This window comes from Epinephelus fuscoguttatus, linkage group LG11, assembly GCF_011397635.1.
Source record: "Epinephelus fuscoguttatus linkage group LG11, E.fuscoguttatus.final_Chr_v1".
Lineage (NCBI taxonomy): Eukaryota > Metazoa > Chordata > Actinopteri > Perciformes > Serranidae > Epinephelus > Epinephelus fuscoguttatus.
The window spans coordinates 39,919,838-39,940,738 of NC_064762.1; the positions used below are offsets into that span (position 1 = coordinate 39,919,838).

Consider the following 20,901-nt stretch of genomic DNA (forward strand, 5'->3'; position numbering starts at 1 on the left):
AGAATGGAGTTTTATGGATGATTTAATACTGCTATAGAAATACATTTTACATGAAGGACACCATTAGAGAAAGAATAATGAGCTACAAGAGTGGAATAGTGAATTGACACACCCTTTTCATAAACAGATGCCTTGAAAGGATAAAGGTCTAGCATTGGTCTGATTTCTTATCATTTAAATTGCTGTTCCAGGTAAAGTGAACAATGTTTACATGGCTTGGCTATTATAACTCCATCAGATCCCCACTGCAACCCCTGCACAACTCAACATAAAATGCAAAAGTGTTACAATGTGCTATAATAAATTCAGCAAGACAGCTTGTCTGCTTTTCACTGCTGTTGGAGTCTAGCTCAGGGAAGCTAATATACATGTAGGGGCATAAATGAGTACATATGGGTAGTATAATACAATATACGCAAGTCTCCAGTAGTTGATAGTTTAACCGACACGACTTTATTTTCAAAGCGGGAGAGTTTTGACAGCATCAATCAGCTGGAGTAGCTCTTCAGCAGCACATAAAATAATTAAGACACCACACTTCATCTGATAATGCTCATTCTCCAATCTCTGTCTTAAAGGAAACACTCAATAGATGTAGTGTACATACATTGTGTCAGCTATTGACAACAGCACTTTCTCAGCAATTGAAAAGTTTACATTTGTAACGCCCAGGCCACACTGCCTGCAGAGCCGTGCGTGTCACAGAACCTCTTTTATTTGTTTTTGGTGCCTATGTTAACAAGTTAAAGTAGGTACATAAGCACGTAAGCATCGTTGCTCAGTGGAGAACAGCAGTCTTGTCTCCTTTTTTCCGTGTAACATGCAGTTTCAGCAAAAATATAAAGTGAAAATGGTGTTTTAATAATCATAATTATACCGTACAGTTTACTACAGTTTTAATGTCTTTATCAGTCACAGTTGGATAAATATAATCTTTTTAACTCAACGTTCCCTATTTCGATTTTAAAATACAAGGCTTTTTACAATGTTTCTGTCGACAGAATCCCTTCATTTGTTGATAAAAGGTGAAGTGAAATATGTGCTGACAAGGCAGTGGCTTTCAGGTTCCATAAATTAGTAGAGTACTGTCTTTTAATTGTGGAAGGCAGAGCAGCAGGCAGCTCTGCAGCAGCAGCACTGTCTGTGTGGAATCCTGAACACCATACACATGAGAGCTGCAGCAGTTCAGCAAGGTAGACGTCACATGCTGCTCACACAGGCAGTGTGTGAGCAGCATGTGTGAGCACACAGGCAGTGTGGCCCGGATGTAAGCATTTTACTGTATGTATTAGTGGGTGTTCTGGTGCATCCACTGAAACGCTAAAATCAACATCACCTGAAACAAAGGATTTGATTGACATAGAACTGTATACTGTCAGAAGTGCTTTCAACTAAAATATCATTACATAACAACAGAAATAAATTAAGATCTACTACTAGCAGGAATATATCACAGATTCCCTAGGCATGTTATAGAATGATTGATCCAGTAATAAAGTTTTCTTAAATGAATAGAAGTTAAAAAAAAACAGCTATGTTGTGTCATGTACAAAAAGAGCTACGGTACATACATCATGTGATCCAAATTAAGTGTTGACTGTAAACTGCTACAGCTAATATAAACCAAATGCACCAGCAATGACACATGCAGTCCTGTTGTTTTTTGTCTGTCCACTATTGATTGAAATTTCAATTTTGTTCAGTATCATGTGTTGAAATGCATTCAAATCATCTAACAGTATTTTAAGATAAAGGCTGATTGTGAGTTTCCAGAGTTTTCTGCTGTGTCTTTGTTTAGATCCATATCTTGAGGCCGTTTCTCAGCATGTTTAGTAGGCCAGTGTCCAATATTTGAGTCCTCTTTAATTAGACCAGAGCACTCTAGGGCCAGAAAGGTGAAAACCAGATACTTCTGTAATACCCCTTTTACACCAAATTAGTTCTCGTTCTTGAACCGGTTCTGTTCAGGTTTTTGGAACCTTGGTCCACCAGTATTGAGAGGCAACACTGTCATCGAGATTGGATGGTGTTGCACTATGCACAGCAGACGTAGACAGTAGTGATGGCCAAATGAAGCCTCATGAGGCATTTTCTTTATTTCATGAGCCCACTAGACGGTGCTCTCGGGTTTAAAGAAAGAGGCTCAAAGGATGGCAATTCAACCATTTGTTGAACAAAAAGCATCATCTAGTAGGCTTATAAAACAAAGACAATGCTTCATGAGGCTTCATTTGGCCATCACCAGTAGTTAGTGGTAACAAGATGGTGGATCTCATTGATTACCCGAGAGCTTTTGTTCTATTATTACAGATATTTGTTTTTATCCAATAAACAAGCGTGGACTATAGAGCTGCCCCCTTAAAGTTGGAGATTCGAACCATCAGTCAGAGACCCCTGAATCAACTGAGATTGCTTCATGTCAAGCAGTCTTTTTTTTTTTACTAGTCAGTGTGTTGTTCAGTGTACTACTGGGGGAGTTTTGGCCCTCAGATTTTGCTGCAGAGTGAGCGCCCTTTGCTTTCACGCTACTCTTTGTTACAGGTAGCTGGAGATGCAGCAGCAGAGATGAGGAGAGACTCTGCATCATAAGGCTCTGAGATAACATTATCTCTTTTCTTATACTGAGAAGTGGTGAGTTTACAGCTCACTGCAACTTAACGCGACACAGTCTCTGGCTTTTGTGTAATATCTAATGTCAGCAAAAAATGTTTCAGATTCCCCATCTGCGCAGTTAACTTGGTAACTATATTACAATGAATGCAGCTGTCACTGTGCTTCCCGCTGAGCCTGCTCGCTGAACTGTTCAAACGAAAGGGGCAGGAACCCGAATGGAACCAGTTCCATGTTGGTGGAAAAGGGGTACAAGAGGCCACAGTGAGCAGGTTTACATTGCAGCCAAAGGCACCATTAATATGACTACTTTACCAATAAGGCTTATTTATCATCGTTTTACTTGTAATTCCCACATGTGAGGACCTAATTCAAAGTCATCATTTCTGCTGACTGGCTCTGGCTTATATGCTAGGATACTGGCTGTAATACCCAAATACAATACACAGCATAAATTTAAAACACCATGGATTAATATGACAAAAAAATACATTTTTCCTATGGAGGTTTACATAAAGAGAAATATGAATGCCATCGTTACAATAGATGGTACTGAAGCATGAGGCTAAAAGTGGAGAGTGCGAAGAGTTTAGGAGAGGACACAGCCTGTGTCCTTCTGAGGCTTCAGATCTGGCTCCTTCACTGGTTTCACCTCCTCCTCCTTGGGTTTGGCCTACAACAGTCACACAGATGTGAAACAAAACAGCGTCAGAAGCAGATGGAAATTATTAATCCGGTTTTCTTCAGAGTAAAGACTTGATAAGGTGTTTGTGAATGCTGTATCCCAGCCTACGTTGCAATAAAGGTGGGGAACTGCAGTACCTTGTCATTTTTGGCTCCCTTGGTCAGGTCAAAGGTGGCATAGACTTCAGCAGTGCACTGCTCACTGAGAGGCGGCAGCTCAAAGGGGATTGGCTCAGCCAGGCCGTAGCTCGCCTTCAGCTCCAGCTGAGGCGCCTCAGCTGGGACCTTGTGGAAGTATCTGAGGAAATATATCTAGTGTTAACATTAGAAAAAATTAAAGGCTTTGTTATGATTGGCTGAGCCGTGTTTGAAGTCACTGTAAAATACTCTGCATCAATTGTAACTATTGAGACACAGAGCTCAAGAGAGCTACTGCTAACTGAAGCCTGAATCATCCACCATTTGCCAGGACAAATATGGCCAGAATTACGCAATACAGTCATTTCATGAACGCACAAAAACTCAAAAAGATGCTGTGAAGGAAACACAGAACATTCAAGGATTTATGTTTGAGCAGCAGGGGATCAACTCTGTGTCCTGTCACTTTGCTGCCGGCCAATAAACCATACACCAACGATCTAACCAACTTCAGCTAGCCTACATGTTTTTAGTTGTAGACTATTACGCTCACTTTTCCCTCACTATGTTGTCCATTGCTAGCAAGCTTGTGGAAAATGAGCACAACATGATGGGAACTTTATATCTCTTACTCCTAATGGTACGGATACCAGAGCCCATAGAGGTTAACTTATATCGCTCCATGTTGCCGCAATTTTGTAAAACAGATGGCACTTTCCACTGCAGCAAGAACTACATTGCCTGGAGAAAGAATGATCATTCATTCATTCATTTTCTGTATACTCTTATTCTGCTAGGGGTTGCAGGGGGGCTGGAGCTTATCCCAGCTAACATTGGGTGAGAGGCGGGGTATACCCTGGATAGGCAGGATGATTGTTATCAACACATTGTTGCATTTTTTTCTGGGTGTTCATTTTATGAAACATTGCCAGGTACGTAACAGCTAATAAAAAAGCAATAAGCCACTTGACGCCGTGGTTTACACTGGTTTTAGAATGGTAAAGGGGGTTTTATGCGCAGACCACACTGCCTGCATGAGCAGTACGTGACGGTTAACTCGCAGATCTCCTGCGGCTTGCATAGTGTTCAGTGTTCACGCAGTGTGCAGTGTTCACACAGACAGTGTTGCTGCTGCAGAGCGGCCTGCTAATACAACTACAGTATTTCCACAGTTAAATGCTGATACTCCAACTCATTTATGGAGCTGTGCAAGCCACTGCATTGTCAACATGGTCATGCAAATATTTCACACAATCCTCTATCAAAAAACGAGGGGATTTTGTTGACAGAAACATTGTCAAAGTGTTTTTATTTTGAAACTGAAACAGGAAAGGTGGAATAGAAAAAAAAATTCCATGTCGGTGACAGATAAAGACATTGAAACTGTAGTCAAAGTTTGTATATTTTCAATATGATTATCAAAAGACAATTTTTGCTGAAAATCGCATGCGTCACACAGAAAAAAATAGGCGAAACTTTTATTCTGTGGATGTTCCACAGCTGAGGCGCATCTGAGCAGCGCTGCTCATGTTGGCAGTGTGGCTGCTCTAACTTGGAAACACAAGCACTGAAAACAAAAGATTCTGCAACACATATGCACTGCTCATGCTGGTAATTTGGCCCAGGCTTTAAACTCAGCCCCATGTTGTGCCTATCAACGCCCCTTGGCCATTCTAAAGTCACTGTAAACCATAGCCTCTCATGGTTTATTGCTTAAATTTCAGAGTGGACAACTTAGAAAAAATGTAGATTTTAATTTTGATCATTTCGATCACTTCTTGAGGCTTAAGGCTTACCTAGCCCTATTTAGCAACCAAAAATGTTCCAACTGGGGAATACAATATGTACATCCAACTAAAAAGTGTGCACACCACTAACTTTTATAGAAAATGTTGTGAAAATGAAGCAGCTTCACCTAAAATGCTCCCACTTAACAATAACTGTGTTTCACACATTGTCACAGATAAAGATGTTTCCATTTAAGAACAACAGCGTATGTACAATATACAGTCTACATGCAAGAGTGTATGTGTCTGCCCTGACTGACTCACATGAAGCCATTTTCTCTCTGACACTTCTCCAGCGTGTTTTTAATGAGGCCGCCCAGTTTGAGGAAGAACAGCTGCTCTGATGGTTTGGCTGTGGTTCCTGGGCCTTTGGTCTGACGATACTCTTTACACAGCGCCTCGGCACGGGAGTAACCTAAACAGAGAAGCCTTCAAGTTAATAAATAACAAATCCAGGCAGTGAAGCAAGGGAAGCGACAAAGCTCTTCATTTCATGATGAGATGATGCAGCAACACACAGGAAACAAACACAGGAAACACCTGTGTAATGATACCCTATATGCAAAAATTCATTAAGTGTCAACTACATCTTACATAACCTAGAGCTGAGCAGTATATTCAGGTTATATCATTATTGTAATATTAGAGTAGCTATTTTCTTGGATTTCAAATATGGTAATGTGTTTTCCTGGTTTTAAAGACTACATTACAGTACAGTGATGCCATTTTCTGAATTTAGACTGTTTCAGCTGTTCTACTCTTTGCCTTTAATCATGTAGTGATTATATCCACATTACTTATGATTATTCATCAGAAAATTTCAGAAAGCACCAATAGTCAAACCATTGCAATGCAGATATTTAGGTATTTGCTGAAAAATATGATTTGATATTTTATTTTCTCCATATCACCTGAACCCAAGTGAGCACACAATTTATTCTCTAAGCACTAACAGTAATATTACTGCACAATCTCAACTCTACCCTGCTTTATTGTGTAAGTCAATCTTGTATAATGGACTTGAAATAAAGATTACATGCATAATATTCTGTCAATGTTTTTCAGGCCATGGACCTCTTAGCTGAAAGAGAAGTGGAGCAGGGGCCCACTACTGTGTATACTGAATTGAACTGCACTGGATTTTAAACCGGGCAGATTGAGGTTGTAAAGCAGAGAGCCACATCAGCCTTTGGGCTATAGCCTTAAACTGTACCTGCTTTTCAGGTGGCTAAGTTGTTGCCAAAGGCAAAACATGCTGCATTCATGTTAACGTGTATTTTCAGACTTATGTGAATATTTTAAAAGGGGAAAAAAACTCTCAGTAACTCTGAGCGACCCCTAGGGGTCCTGGCTCCCCCTGTTGAAGACCCAGGCTGTACATAGTGTTACATCACACTTACTGCATTCATGTCACATGGAGCATATCTGAGTGACTTTTATTAACAAGACACGATGAGTGTATTAAAATTAGGGCTGCACAGTTTTTGCTAAAAATGTGAATCACAATTTTTTTTTCCCCCTAATAATTGAGATCTCCATTCTTTCACACAACACATTTATTGAACTCGTAGATGCTCAAGTGAAAAACATGTCTGCTTGTTGTTGAGATAGCGCTTTAACAGATGACACTAACATAAGACATATCAAGGTGCTGGACTTAAACTTGAAAGTCTCTTGTAACAAAAAAAAAACCCTTTTTGTCTCTTTTTGTGCCTAGTTTAGAACATCAAAGTGATGAACTGAAATGCTTAGTTACAGGTGTAGAATAAATAACATACACAGACCATTATGACGCGCTTGTCTTGAGTTAAGTCACTGTAAAACAGTTGATGTTTCATTTTACTATAAATTCTCCACAATAAGAGTCCCAAATTGTTTTATTATTTAATAGCTTCTATTGTGAAGCAGCCACACCAGTAAATATTGAGTTTTCATCTGCAGTGATTTAACACAAATCCTATTCATCTGAAAGTGAACATGAAATGGCAAAATGCAGCAGATATCTGAACACAGGATAAAAACAAAACTTCAATCCACAGAGATTCAGTTCAAAGCTACAGAAGTTCTGAACATATAGACACTTTGAAAACTCATGTCTACTTCACAGACATGAGCTGAGCCACAATACACACGTGTTGGAGGGAGAGGAGCCTGTCAATTTCAGCTCAACTAGTTTGGGGTTGATATGTATCTATCTTTGGTTTTAGGTGGATTACAACGATAAATTATACTTATCTGGAAGATTTTACTTCCCTTACAATAAAGTAACAAGAGGTTGTTAACTCAAGAAACATCGCCTGTGATGGTCACATTTCTCTCTCTCTTTGCCCCTGTGACGAGCAACAGGAAAACACAGTAAAGGCTCTCACACTGATCTAAAATGAAACGAGTGCACATACAGTAGGTAAAAAACATAAACAGAATATTCTGTTTTGTTTGGGGGGTGGGGGATCCCATTGAGAGAGGAAACACTTGATAGTAACTGGGAATGTTCTGCAGCAAATAAGCCACATGTGAATGCAGCATGACATGAATGTATAGGGAAATGGGAGTGATTATACAAATGTATGAACCGAGATTATGATTTTATTTTTTATGATTAATTGTGCAGCCCTAATTAAAATCAGCCTAAAAGAATAACAACATACTTTTTACTAATGTGTTTGGTGACAAAGAAACAATGACAGGTTCATTGTTTCTTTGCTTCTTTGCTTGAAGCTGAATTATTGGCTGCAGGTAACTTGATGAACAGATACATAAAAAACATGTACAAATACATGAATACAATATGTGGTTAAAAGCAAAATTTTTAGGTGCGACAATGGATGACACAAATGTTGAATCCAAGACACAGATATACATACACTTTTCTGCCTCCTGCAGAGATCTTATAGCCTCACCACACTTGTCACTTGCCAGCAGTGTCTGTCCATGATAGCAGTATGCCTGTAAACACAATGAATGAGTACAATCAGGAGCCTTATTTGTCTTTCTTTTCTTTTGTAAAGACAGCAGATTCCATCCAAGGTTCTTTTACAGGGACAAAAGTCTGCTAAACTGCATTATGATATGCATGAACTTACATAAGCCATGTAAAAGTGCTGCTTCAGCTGAAGGTACTTCCTCCATTTGCTACTGCACTCTGGCTCCAAGGTGTTCAATGTGTGGTCTGCAGACAGAAATACTGACATTTAATAGTCTTTTATAGAAGAGTTATAGCTTTAGCACTCTCTTGGTGACTGACCAACGGTCACATTACTACTATAGCTGTCACATGGTGTGTTAGAGTGGTGCAGCTGCAAAGGGCACCACACTTTGCAAGGGCCTTTTATTACATCCAACATACTTCCTGTCAGTTTTACACAAATGCAGCAGTTTTTGGTTTGTATACTAAAAGATATGATTAGCAAAGGCACTGCAACAAAGTGATGCACTCTGAGCATGTGTTACTCTTAGGACATGGCACAGGACCTGATCCAGGTAGCAACTGCAGCACCCCAAACATAACATGACACTGGTGCCAAACTAAAAGGTGCCATTGTGACTGAAAGGAAAACTTTGTAAAAACTAATTTTCTTTGGTTTTAAGTAAAAATTATCAAATGAGACCACCCTATTATACTGCAGTTGGGTATACATAATACCGTTGAAAAGTTTTGTGGGTTTAACAAAGTGCAGTTAGAAATATACTAGGCTGGATTTTCCTGTATAGACTCAATGTTTCGACTCATACAGTCTCAGTCATCACGTGTATTTATCTCTGCCTGGATTTTCTTATTTTCTGTGTTTAGGACATTTATGGGAGTATACTGCACTCATGCACACTGGTTCTGAATGTGGGCTTTAGCAGGCAGCCACTCTCTCCTCTTCCTGGTACTGCGCATCGCCACTGAATCTTTTAGTGGTATGCAGTACTGGACCGTACCAGCTTACTTTCAAGCGCTTGCTTCCGCCATCCTTTCACGTGTAGGTATGCCATGTGTAGTTCTACCTCCTTGTCACCCCCTCGCTCTGAATGTAGGCATGGACTGTAACGCTATATGGCGTATACTGCCCCCATCAGTTCTGGAAGAGTCATAGCACCGATTCTTAAGCTGGTATCGGTTCTTCCGGTTTTTCAAAAAAATGAGTATCGCCATTTTTTTCCATCATGGAATCGAAAGGTATCGTGAGTATCGGTTCTCATGACATCACTAGTTCTTAAGACATCCCATTCACAAGAATGACACAGAATCAAGGACACAATGACTTTGACCTTTGACGAACAAAATCTAATCAGTTCAAAGCCTAAGTCCAAGTGAACGTATGCACCAAATGTGAGGAAATTTCCTCAGGGTGTTGTTGAGATATTGTGTTAACAAGAATGGGATGGACAGATGGAAGGACAAACCACAGACGTAATGCCTCTGGCTACAGCTATCGCCAGCACGGAAGTGTTAAAAAAACACACCCTTAAACCTTTACACCAAATTTTGAAATGTTTTATCTCAATGTTAACCATAATGCAAGTGCATTGCACTTCTACAGACTTGTGCTTCACAACCTGGGATGGCCACAGGATATATATGTCAGTGATAAGGACCTCCCGTGTCGAGTTCGCACAGAGCCTCGCATCCCTCCCATGACAGCTCTGATTATTACACAGTATTTTACACAAAACTGACATGAAGTATAAAAAATAATGGCCAAATATAAATACTTAAATAAATCTTTTCAAAATCACAAGTGTCAAAATACTGACCAGCTTTCTGATAGAAGTTTGCCGTCTCAAATGCCAGTGCTGCGATGAGTGTGGCGTTGTGCTTTAGTTCAATCGCTCTGGCAATTGTCACTATAAAAAAGAGAAATAGATGGTGAATACCTAAAATATGGATACAAATTAATACATTTTTACAAATGATAAGCAATCATTATTGATGTAATATTTATCATGGTGATGAGTATCTGCTGTCACTGGACTCAGATGTTGGTCAGCTGCTGCTTCAATCAGTTAGTTTAGTTAGTTTGTGTTATAGTGTGACTTTGGTGAATCTGAACTAACCCTTACAAAAGGTCACACAATACCACAAACAAAACAAACTTAAAGCTGCAAGCAGCGATGAACGGGGCCATCACACCTCTGCGCAACTCAGGTGTGGTGGCAGGACGCCGGCTGATGCAACAGTTCATTTCTGTTAAAGTCAGGCACAGCACTCAGTGACATGGCATATCCTTCATCAAGTGTGGGGGCTGTAATGGCCTATTTCACATTTTGTACAATTTCCTCTCTCCACTAGAGGGCGCTGGAGAACACACTATTGATATGTCATGTTTTTGTACATCGAATATAAAACACAGCATTTAAATTTCAGGTAAATCAAAAGATAAGTGTCTGATAAGACGTACTTTTTGTCACCGCTAGGTGGCGCTATGACTATCGAGGAATATGGTTGGATAGATGTGTTCAGGGCGGGACTATTATGAATCCTGTGAAGTTTGGTGGAGATTGGACCATTTACTCAAAGTTACAGCAATTTTGTGTTTCATGGCAAGACATCAAAATTCAATGCTCCACAGCAGGCGTGCCCTTCAACATGAGGCAGATCTTGTAATAATTTTTGATCACAACGTAGTCAAGCTCATACAAACCAAGTTTGAAGCCAAACCTATAAAACGGGCATTGTGTAGGAATTTCTCCCATCTAGTGTTGAGATTGTATATTGCATTCAAACGGATAGCACACTCTAGCGCCTCACTGTTTCAAACGCGTATTGCAACAACGGTAGCTGCTGGGTACCAAAAAGCTATGATAACGTTGATGAAACCATGTCATCTGATGCTTCATGGAGTATTCATTCAGGCTCCTACACAGACACACGCGACGCGAGTTGACAAACCCCCTCCTCACCATTCTGGCTGTGTTTACAATGTAGGACTGTTGGGGCGGGTATAAATCAAAACAAACCAATCACGTCTTGTCTTTTGACGACTGACAAGTGGCTCAACCTCACACACCTCATCCCTCTCCTCACAACACTGCTGTTAGTGACCAGCGCCGCTAACAGCACTAACAGCGCTAACAGCTGTTAGCGCCGCTGATCACTAACAGCTGCTAGCCGCTGTTAGCTGTGATTCTCCTTCAGCAGCTCTCTCCACCTGGGAAAGGCTACCCCGATGTTGACCCTCTTTTTTTTTTTAAATTGCCGGTCACGTTGCCTTTTTGCCTTTTTTTAAATGCACCGGCACGTGTGACTTGGGCTGTGACGGTATGTATTTTTTCTCACAGCGGTGACAGAGTGACGTATCAGCGCGGTATGGTTTTTAACAACCAAGCATGCAACGCCTTAAATATAGCATTTTCCACCATTTCTGATATGTCCGCAAAGTTTCATGAGTTTTGAGTATGTTAAGTCCCTCCCAAAGGCAATTTATTTCACTTATTAAGAAGAAGAAGAAGAATTCCTTGCATTTCAATATGGTCCTCGCACCGCATGGTGCTCGGGCCCTAATAACTGTTTGAGGCTGTGGTAGACCAGTCCTGTGTTCAGTGATGTTAAATCACTAGTTTTCTCAATGGAGTCTGGCTTTGAAGAGAGCGATAGAACGACTTAATATTTCCAGTTGGAAATCACTGTCTGACACTAAGGTAAAGCATTAAATATATTTTCAATACAGCATACACTAAAACTGATAATGATTTTTTTAGTTACATCTTGTATAGCAGCAGTATATTGCTGAGTATCCATTGTGGGACTGCAGCCTGCTTCTCCAAATTGGGGGTGTGCTGACAAACATCTGCTGTTTGTAATACACTGTCTATGGATAGGTACCCCATACTACCCCACTTCAAAAAATTGGAACTATCCCTTTAATATTCAGATTGTATTATTTCAGGTTATAATATGATGTGTAAGATAAAATGTGTTGCCTCTTAAGGGGACATTCTGTCTTGAATGTTGATCTGTTAAAGCACACAGATATTGTCAGTATCATGTCACAATGCCACAGTAAGCAACAAAGCAACAGCAACGCAATATGCAACTCAGACAGTATAAGTGTGAAATATTTTTTGGGGATTTTTGGATAAGAGACACAGATATAATAACAGAAACAATGTGTATTAATCTAATAGAAATATGTCTGACACGCAAAGAGCATGCCTGGTGCAGGTTAGTTATGGCTAATAAGTACAGGTCTATACACATGTAGCCTTATTGTAGCTAGAGCAGAGTTGAAGCCTGAAGCAACTGTACCTTCTTGTGCCTCTGCTTGGCACTGGATGATATATGCATCAGTGGCTCTGGGCTCCAGATCTCGGCCCTTTTCGGCTGGGGTGATGAGACGAGGGATGTGGACTTCCTGTGGCAAACATGCCAGAGAATTTCTCGTTTTAAAAATCAGCTTTTAAGTTATTAATGTATTGTTTATCTATGCATTTCTTTGCTTTTGTGTTTAAGAGACTGTATTGATCTGACTGAGGCTTGTGTACTGCCAACAGAAGGAACAAGATCAGCTGCCATCTCTGGTCCTTTATTAAAATGCTAATTTTTCAAATTTTTATATTCTTTTTTAATTAAAAAAAGTGCAGCAAAATTTGAAAACCTCTGCTTTAGACCAATACGTTATTTGCAAAATGGCACATTGGGGTCACTAAAAGGGAGTTTATTAACATATACTTTATTAAGGGTTTTCTCTGTAAAAAGTGCAAGAACAGGAGCTTATGAAAGCACCCAATATTAATTCAGAGACCTAATTATTCACATAAAACAGATACTAGTGAACAGTCAATTTAGTTCTTAAGTATACCACAGAAATAACTCATATCAGGAAATATTAAGAGCAAGACTGGGGGTGAGTTGTCATCACAGCACCAAACATCCAAGTCCCACAGCTCCAGAATAATATATGGAGAAGCCTGTCTGTAGCAGTAGCTCACCTTGAGGGTTTTGAATATACCAGCAGCAACTTTCAGGCTCCGGTGAACATCTTTCGCTTCAGCCTCTGTTATGCTAACAGGAAATCATGACAGTAACAGACATTTAGTATAGTAACAAAGCAGTGTACAATTTAAAGGATTACTCAGTGTTTGACTGATGCTACATAAATTAATATAACAATACAGACAAAAAAAAACCACATACTTTTCTTTCCCCGCTAGTCTCGAGGCAAACTTGGTGTACCAGAGGGCTACATTGAAGGCCATGGAGACCAGTTCAAAGACTGCATCCTGCTGGGCACTGGAGGAGAGTATGGAAAGATGGCAGGTTATGCAGACTGCTAGAAGCACACAAGTCAACAATGCTAACATTACAAAGGAGCAGCACCTACAAGACACAGCTTACTGTAGATGTAGGTTGTAACGACTATGATCAGAAAGTCAGCAGGTCCTATCTTACACCCGGCGCAAAGCGGCACACAGCATAGTGAAACTGTATATATCTGAATGGTTGAATTCATGTTACACCCAAAACACACCTATGATTGATTATGGGACTAAAGACAGCCCCTTTGCTCCTTGTGCCTTACTTTTGCCCAGATACTGTCTCGCTAAACTGGCAATGTGGAGTTGGACACGCATTCTTGCCATGCACTTTACACCATGTGCTCTAGATTGTTCAAACAGGACCCTCTTTATGTCTCATAGGACTCTGTGGTAAAAATGTCATGAGCTGGGTTATGTATAGTCTTCACTGCTGTGAGGTATTAACACAGGATTAGATCCAATGAGATAATAGATAACACTAGGGGTGGGGCCAAAAATTGATACAGCATAGTATCACAGTATTTTGCGTGGCAATACTATACTTACAGATGAATGCCAAATATTAATTTTTTTATCATATAAATAATAATAATATCACATAAATATTGCAAATACAAATTAAGCCTTTGGCAGCCTATTAGAATCAGAGACTCAACTGCTTTTTCAGTCCACTAGATACATTTTGTTGTAGAAAAATGTCTTAATTGAAATGAACAAACCAAAAACTTTATTAGATAAAACTGATGTTGACAAATTTTTCCATTGGGGACCTAATTTGCAGTTGGAAAAAGATTAACAAATACATTGCAATATATTATATTTATCACAACACTCAACATATTACAAAATGTTTAAAATCACAATACTTCTGTATCATGACCTAAGTATGGGGATAGTATTGTATCATGAGGCCTCTGGTGATTCCCAACCCCACTAGTAAGGTGTGTCTACATAGGCAGGTTCACAACATGTGGACATTCTGCTTGACTCACATACAGGGATACACGGATGGGTGAAATAATACATCATTAATTAGGATCATTTTCATGACATTGTGTAAAATGTGAACGTAGCAGAGATCAAAGCAGAGCTGCACACTTAAATACAAGGGGTAGTGTAACTTCATTTATTATTTCAGATGCTAAAAGTTTTGTTCTTTTTCCTCTGTCAAGTTTATAATTACAGATCTTTAACTAAAGTTTTGTTTCTTAAATGTCACAGTATATATTTGCTGCAGTGACATTACTGCCCTTACTGCATTACTCTCAGCACACATCCGCTTGCTTCTCCAATTTGTCAAATTCACCAAGTAAATAGCAGTGTGCCTGGTCCAGGTGCAACTGGCTTTTAAAGGGAATGGGAGATGACACTGGTTGGTTGGTTGAATTTATTTTTACACCCAAAACACATTTTATGACAACTCAAGGACTAAAACCAACTGCCCAGATTATGTGCTGCTTAACAAGCAAAAGTGGAGTTGGACATGGTGTAACTACACTTAAGACCATGCACTTAAGATGGTTTTAATAAGGGCCCTCTTTATATCTTATTGGCGTTTGTGGTAAAAATGTGATGAGCTAAATAGAGCTGGGTTATGTGTAGTTTTCATTGCTGTGAGGACCGTCACACAGGATTAGACACAGTAAACAACACCGATGTTCAATGTTTATCTGTGTGTTCACTAGATTGCCTCTCAAGTCATGAGTAAGAGTGAAGTCATGTTTTTGATGTGTTTCCCAGTTGTTAGTAATCACTTCTGACCAGAAATTCTCATTCAGTATTCCTTCATACTTGCAGCCATGGGCAGTGCTTCAAATATAAATGAAACACCTTTCAAAGAGGTGTGAAAGGTGTCCTGAATAAACATTTTAAACTGTTTACTCTGCCCATCCTTAAAAGTGTAACCCATCCACATGACCGTGCCACGCAACCATGAACACTAAATTAAATGCTTCTAATGAGACCTAAACTATTCAGTTACCTTGGTGTGTTTCCTTGTAAGGTGTCAGTCCACTTGAAGTTCTGGATGAACCTCATCTTGTTCTCCTGTGTAGTTCCATCCAAGGAGATGATAAAGCCTATTGTATCATGAACCAATATTTAAAAAAGAGAGGCAGTAGTCAGTCAGGTCCAAAGAAACATTTAAAAATAAAATGAATTCAGTAGTAGAAGGCAAACATGCAGAAACACAGTTTACAATAATTATCAACATAAGTATGTATGCAAAGTACTTTTATAAAATCATAGATTTTCGTCAATGATATGCAAAGACCTTGCTCAATAATGTAAAGTATTAGCACACTTATGTGGCTTTTAACTCTTTAACATCAAGTTTTTCTTTTAATTTCGCTTTAAAGGGAAACTGTGTTTTTCCAACCTGGATCCTATTTTCCCATGTTTTCTATCTATGGCCCTTTTTTACAAAGAGGTCACAATACAGAGCAGCTACAAAGTCCCTTCTCTTCCTTTCCTCTCTGAGTTAGCCACTAACTGCTATCATTTTTAAATCTTTCGCAGTGGGTCGCACACATAACACGTCTTCAAAATGTCACACCCGTCCCGTCCATGGTCCCATCCTGCCGACTGCTCTGTTTACACAGATACATTTTCAGCACTCTACTTCACATGGTGGCTTAAAGGCGAGACAACTCTGTATCCCCATCCTACAATCATACCTTAAACACAGCACAGCCAGGCAGCATAACGGTGCAATATTCCCACTTTAAACAGGCAGTGTATTTCTGAACTTGGTCCAGTATTGCGAGGGAGCTCTATAGCCGGCAACAGCAAAATAGACTGTAGTATCGCCACTCTGGGCGGGTGTGCCCCATTAATTTAAGTCAACTACGTCCAAGTGTTTGTTTTAGCTACTGACAGGCTCAGACTGTTGAGTGTCTGACAACATTACAGAAAGGATCTCTACAAATTAAACGTTTCCTCTCACTTATTCTGTTCTGTTTTGTGTCCAAGTCTCACTAATGAGAAGTCTCGTTCTGAAATCTTGCAGCCTTTTTCACGCTGTCAATCAGATAAATATTCAGCCATGACACTAAAAATCTTCTAGATAAGATATGCTTTATATATTCCAACACAACAAAATAATTAGCACTCCTCTCTGCATCTTTCACTTGCATTTCCACCGTTGTCTTCCTGAAACAAGTCACCTCTCGTAAGATTAAAGAACAAGACCTTTCATTAGCAAGGCTTCAACATAAAACAGAGTTGTAAGACACTCATAATAACAATCTGATACGGTCAATGGCAAAAACAAGCACTTTAAGTGGAAGTACATTGACGGTATAGTTACATGCAGCGAATGGTTACATTTTGGTCTGTTTCACTGCTGCAACCTGCAGCGCTCTCTCTCAGTATTGGATCAATTTCAAACATTGTTATTATTAATCACATTAATCACAGACACAAAAACATGGGGAAATAGGGTCCAGGTCGGAAAAAAATGCAGTTCCCCTAGTATCATAAAAGCTGGAAACACTTTCTTTTTCCTCCATGTCTGATAGCACCATATGCAGCATATTCTCTATCCTAAACTCTTTATTGAACCAATGTGATGTTTACATTGGTACTCCATGTTTTTATGGCTGCACCATTCCATCAGATGGACATAATCAAATGTCTCGCAAGTCAGTTTAGACACATTTCCTGGTATCTTGGGAAATGTTGGGATCTCTACCAGAATTAAAATACAGTTCTGTTATTTTGAAGAGTGTTTTGACCCAACAATAAGAGTTTAATTTGCATTTAACAGGAGAACCACAATATTTTTTTTTAAAAAAAAAACAAAAAACTGAAAAACACTGTTGGTATCAGTGATTTGGCTTTTGTGGGGTCCCGAAGGGGTCTATCCTAGGCCCCCTCTTATTTACCATATACATGCTCAGGCAAATCATGCTTAAACATAATATTGATTTTAATTGCTATGTAGACTATCTGCAACTGTGTGTCCCATTAAAGCCGGAAGCCTGTTTCTTGTTTTATGTCCTACTTAACTGAAATCAAGAGTTGGATATCCAAAAATGTCCTGCAGCTGAATGACTCAAAAATAATAGAAATATCTAGACAATCAACACAGTTTCAAGGTGGACACCCAAGACTCATGTCACCAATTCAGTATCCGACCAAGTGTCTTCCCTTCTGTTACTGAGTTATGACTTTGAGTAATGGCCAGAAAAAGTGTTTTTGAAGAACAGTATGATGTCACCGTGAAGTTGACCTTTGACCCTTATACAATGTATATCATTTCATCATACAATGTCATCATTTCATCATATTAGACATTTCTGTGAAATTTTGCCATACAAAACATTTTTTGTGAGGTCACAGTAACCTTGACCTTTTACCGTCGACAACCACATTCTTATTAGTTTATCGCTAAGTTCCTGAAGGTGTTCTTGAGATGTTGTGTTCATTATAATGAGACAGATGAGGTCTTTGACCTTTGACCACAAAAATCTAATAATTTCTTCCTTAAGTCCAAGTAGACAGTTGTGCCAATGAAATTGAAAGGCATTCTTGAGCTATCATGCTCACAAAAATAGAATGGACAGATGGACAACCCAAAAACACAATGCCTCTGGCCATGGGTAACGCCAGCACGGAGGTATGGAAGAGGCCCATAAACTGGGTGTCATATTTGACTTTGCGTTGTCTTTTGATACCCAGGTAACTAAAATGGTGCAGTCCTGCTTTGTCCGACCAAGACATTTAACAAAGATCCTGTCATTTCTTGCCTCTGCAGATTTAGAAAAAGTGATGGTTATTTCCTCCAGACTTGATTACTGAAATGCACTTTAGTCTGGCATCAAGAGACAAAATATCCAGAGACTCCAACTCATACAAAACACTGCTGCCAGGCTTTTATCTCATACTAAGAGAAGCTTGCTGACCTTCACTGGCTACCTGTGAGTTTTAGAATTGATTTTAAGGTTTTACTCCTTGTTGGTAAAGCCTTAAATGGCCAGGCTCCTGCCTATATCGATGATCAGTTAATTCCATCTGAGCCTGAATGCTGTCTGAGATCCTCCCACAAGGCTCTACTGGTGGTTCTTAAATGTCAACTTGCCACTAAAGGGGCCCAAGTTTTTGCTGTCCACAGCCCTTAACTGTGGAACTCCCTACTTGATAATCGTGGGCTGACAAACTCAGTGACCTGTTTTAAATCCCTTCATAGAACTCATTTATCATTTGGTTGTTTCATAACTGATGGTATTTACTGTTACTTTATATATTATTTTAAACTGTTTTCTGTCTCCTACATGTTTTATAGATTCATTGCGTTTATCTTATAAAGCACTTTGTAACTTTGTTTTGAAATGTGTGATATCAGTTAAAAAAAATAGTTTACAGCGGTAAGCACCTTAAAAGAACAGAGAAAAGAATAGATAAGATTACACATTAAGATTCTGGAGTGTAAACACACCTTGGAGGAGGGAGAAGTATGCATCTGTGGCATTTTTCATTATCTCAGGGTTGCATGTGACATCAGTGAACATCTCCAGCAGTCTGGCCCTGGTAGTCCTCAGGTCACTGAATGTGTCAGACAAACAGCATCAACTGATGCCTCTAAAAAAATATGCTGATAATAACAGTATTCAGAGTGATTATATCCAACAAGGCACTGCCATCTTGTAAAGCAAAAGGGTGACAGTGCAAATAATAGTAGCATGTCCCAGAACACTGAATCATCATTGGGGGGGGTAAGGAGACAAGACAAAACAGTGCACTGCGATATTACTGTCCGAGAAAATGGTCACACAGTCACAGTCCAGTTTGATAAGTGTTTTCAGTGTAATAAATAGAGATAAGACGTACTTGCATATCTTGTTGGCAGCGGGGCTCCCTGCCACTCCATAAAAATTAAAGGACACGGGCGCTGTTGCCTTCAGTGGGTTTCTGTGAAACCAGTGAGCCATCCTGTGGATGTGTACACACCTTAGGAAGGTGAAAAATACAGAATGACAAGCAGTTAATAAATACATTGTATTTCTGATATTAACACGTTCTGAATGGCGTTCCACGTAGTTTTGATTTTTTAGTGATGTAGTCATTATTAAGTGGGCAGCATTAGCTATCTTAGCATGTGTGTCATCTTGGCTAACGTCATCTTAACAATATGGTAGAACGCTAGACCTCGCTAGCCGCCGTGTTAGCACTCTCACAAGACACTGTTTGCCCGTTCACAAAGTTACCTCGCTGAAACATTGATACAACGCCTCTCGCGTTACTTAGGGCTGCTATGAATTGTGTTTCTACCATCAATTATGTGTCTTGTGGACAAAAGTCCATTACGTAAGCTACGGAGAGCAACGGCTAGCAGCTAACAGTGGCTACATCTGGAAACGTAAACATGACTAATTAAATCGATGTGACAACTGATTTATTATGTGGCCAGATGAACTGAAAGAATCCATATAAATATGGTTTAAGTGTTAGTGTTTACCTGTCGCCCCGGCACTGTAGATTTGAGGTTGGGTGGTCCTTATGGAAAGTCTGACAGACAGACAACAACTTACTTCCGGAAATAAACACGGAGTAGAAGCTGACCAATAGAAGCGCACGGTTCAATCACATGACGTGTGTCCGGAAAATATCTCAGATCTCTGATCAGCCTCTCTTTTGTTCACGGTTCAGTGGATCAAAAGGCTGTAAACATACCATGATGTGATTATTTTTGACAGCTGTCAGACGTGTCACTGGTATCATGTCTGGAATCACTATTAAAGGCAATGCCTTCAGTTATTTAAGTTTAGTTTAATGTGCTGTTTAACTGTTGAGGTTTAGAAGAATTTCTGAACTACTAAAATGATGGATGACTGAAAATCTGACAGACATCCAAATATTCCAATTGTGTATGTTTAAAGACAACTTTTAGGAGCAGCTCACTTATTGACACCATTTATATCATGAAAACATAAATTATCAGCTTCAGTTGACTGAGTAATTATCAATTATCTATCAACATGATACCGGTCATTTACAGTCAGTCTCTTGTTTGTCACTGCTTTGGCAGATGCTCTGGTACTTTCTCCCAGCAAAGGACTGTGAGCACAAGCAACAGGATGCTGACTGCAGTTCACCTAATGGCCTCAGACAAGTATGTCTCTAATAATAAGCATTAGACATTAGCTGGGGTTTTTTTTGTGATAACTCCCTCTGTGCTGTTTGCTACTTGCATTGGCTTCAAAACTACATTTGGTGTAACTATTAAAAAAAAATCAAGTTACTTGTGGTGGATGTAAGGTCACGCATTTTCCCCCAGTCACTCAGGGATGCTCAAGGAAAACTATTTGTAGCTCCGGGAAGGGTCAAGATTTAAAAAAAAAATAAAATAAAATAAAATAAAAAATTAAGACACACCCCGGGCATCCCCTCCTCTGATGAATAAAGTACAGTCCCTTAGATTTTTGTGCCTTGCGTAAACCTC

At 39.5% G+C, this 20,901-nt stretch overlaps 1 protein-coding gene across 1 annotated transcript; it reads right to left on the bottom strand.

Annotated features, from left to right (window-relative positions):
* Positions 1 to 4: 4 nt before the first annotated feature.
* brox (BRO1 domain and CAAX motif containing) lies at positions 5 to 20,068 on the bottom strand. The gene is made up of 13 exons (XM_049590699.1): positions 19,918 to 20,068; positions 19,290 to 19,409; positions 18,898 to 19,004; positions 15,442 to 15,538; positions 13,339 to 13,434; positions 13,134 to 13,206; positions 12,451 to 12,556; positions 9,960 to 10,049; positions 8,303 to 8,388; positions 8,084 to 8,165; positions 5,484 to 5,634; positions 3,433 to 3,592; positions 5 to 3,283 (listed from the first exon to the last, which is right to left on the bottom strand). The coding sequence occupies exons 2-13, from the start codon at positions 19,388 to 19,390 to the stop codon at positions 3,200 to 3,202; spliced, it is 1,233 nt and encodes a 410-aa protein (XP_049446656.1). The 5' UTR covers positions 19,391 to 19,409; positions 19,918 to 20,068; the 3' UTR covers positions 5 to 3,199.
* Positions 20,069 to 20,901: the final 833 nt, after the last annotated feature.

What these genes read in the sequence shown, in the direction of transcription:
- brox (XM_049590699.1), bottom strand. Translation starts at nt 19,390, where the DNA reads ATGGCTCACTGGTTTCACAGAAACCCACTGAAGGCAACAGCGCCCGTG. An exon ending in GCTGCCAACAAGATATGCAA is followed by an intron (nt 19,005 to 19,289) that starts GTACGTCTTATC and finishes TGACACATTCAG; the next exon opens with TGACCTGAGGACTACCAGGG. An exon ending in TTACAAGGAAACACACCAAG is followed by an intron (nt 13,435 to 15,441) that starts GTAACTGAATAG and finishes ACTCTCCTCCAG; the next exon opens with TGCCCAGCAGGATGCAGTCT.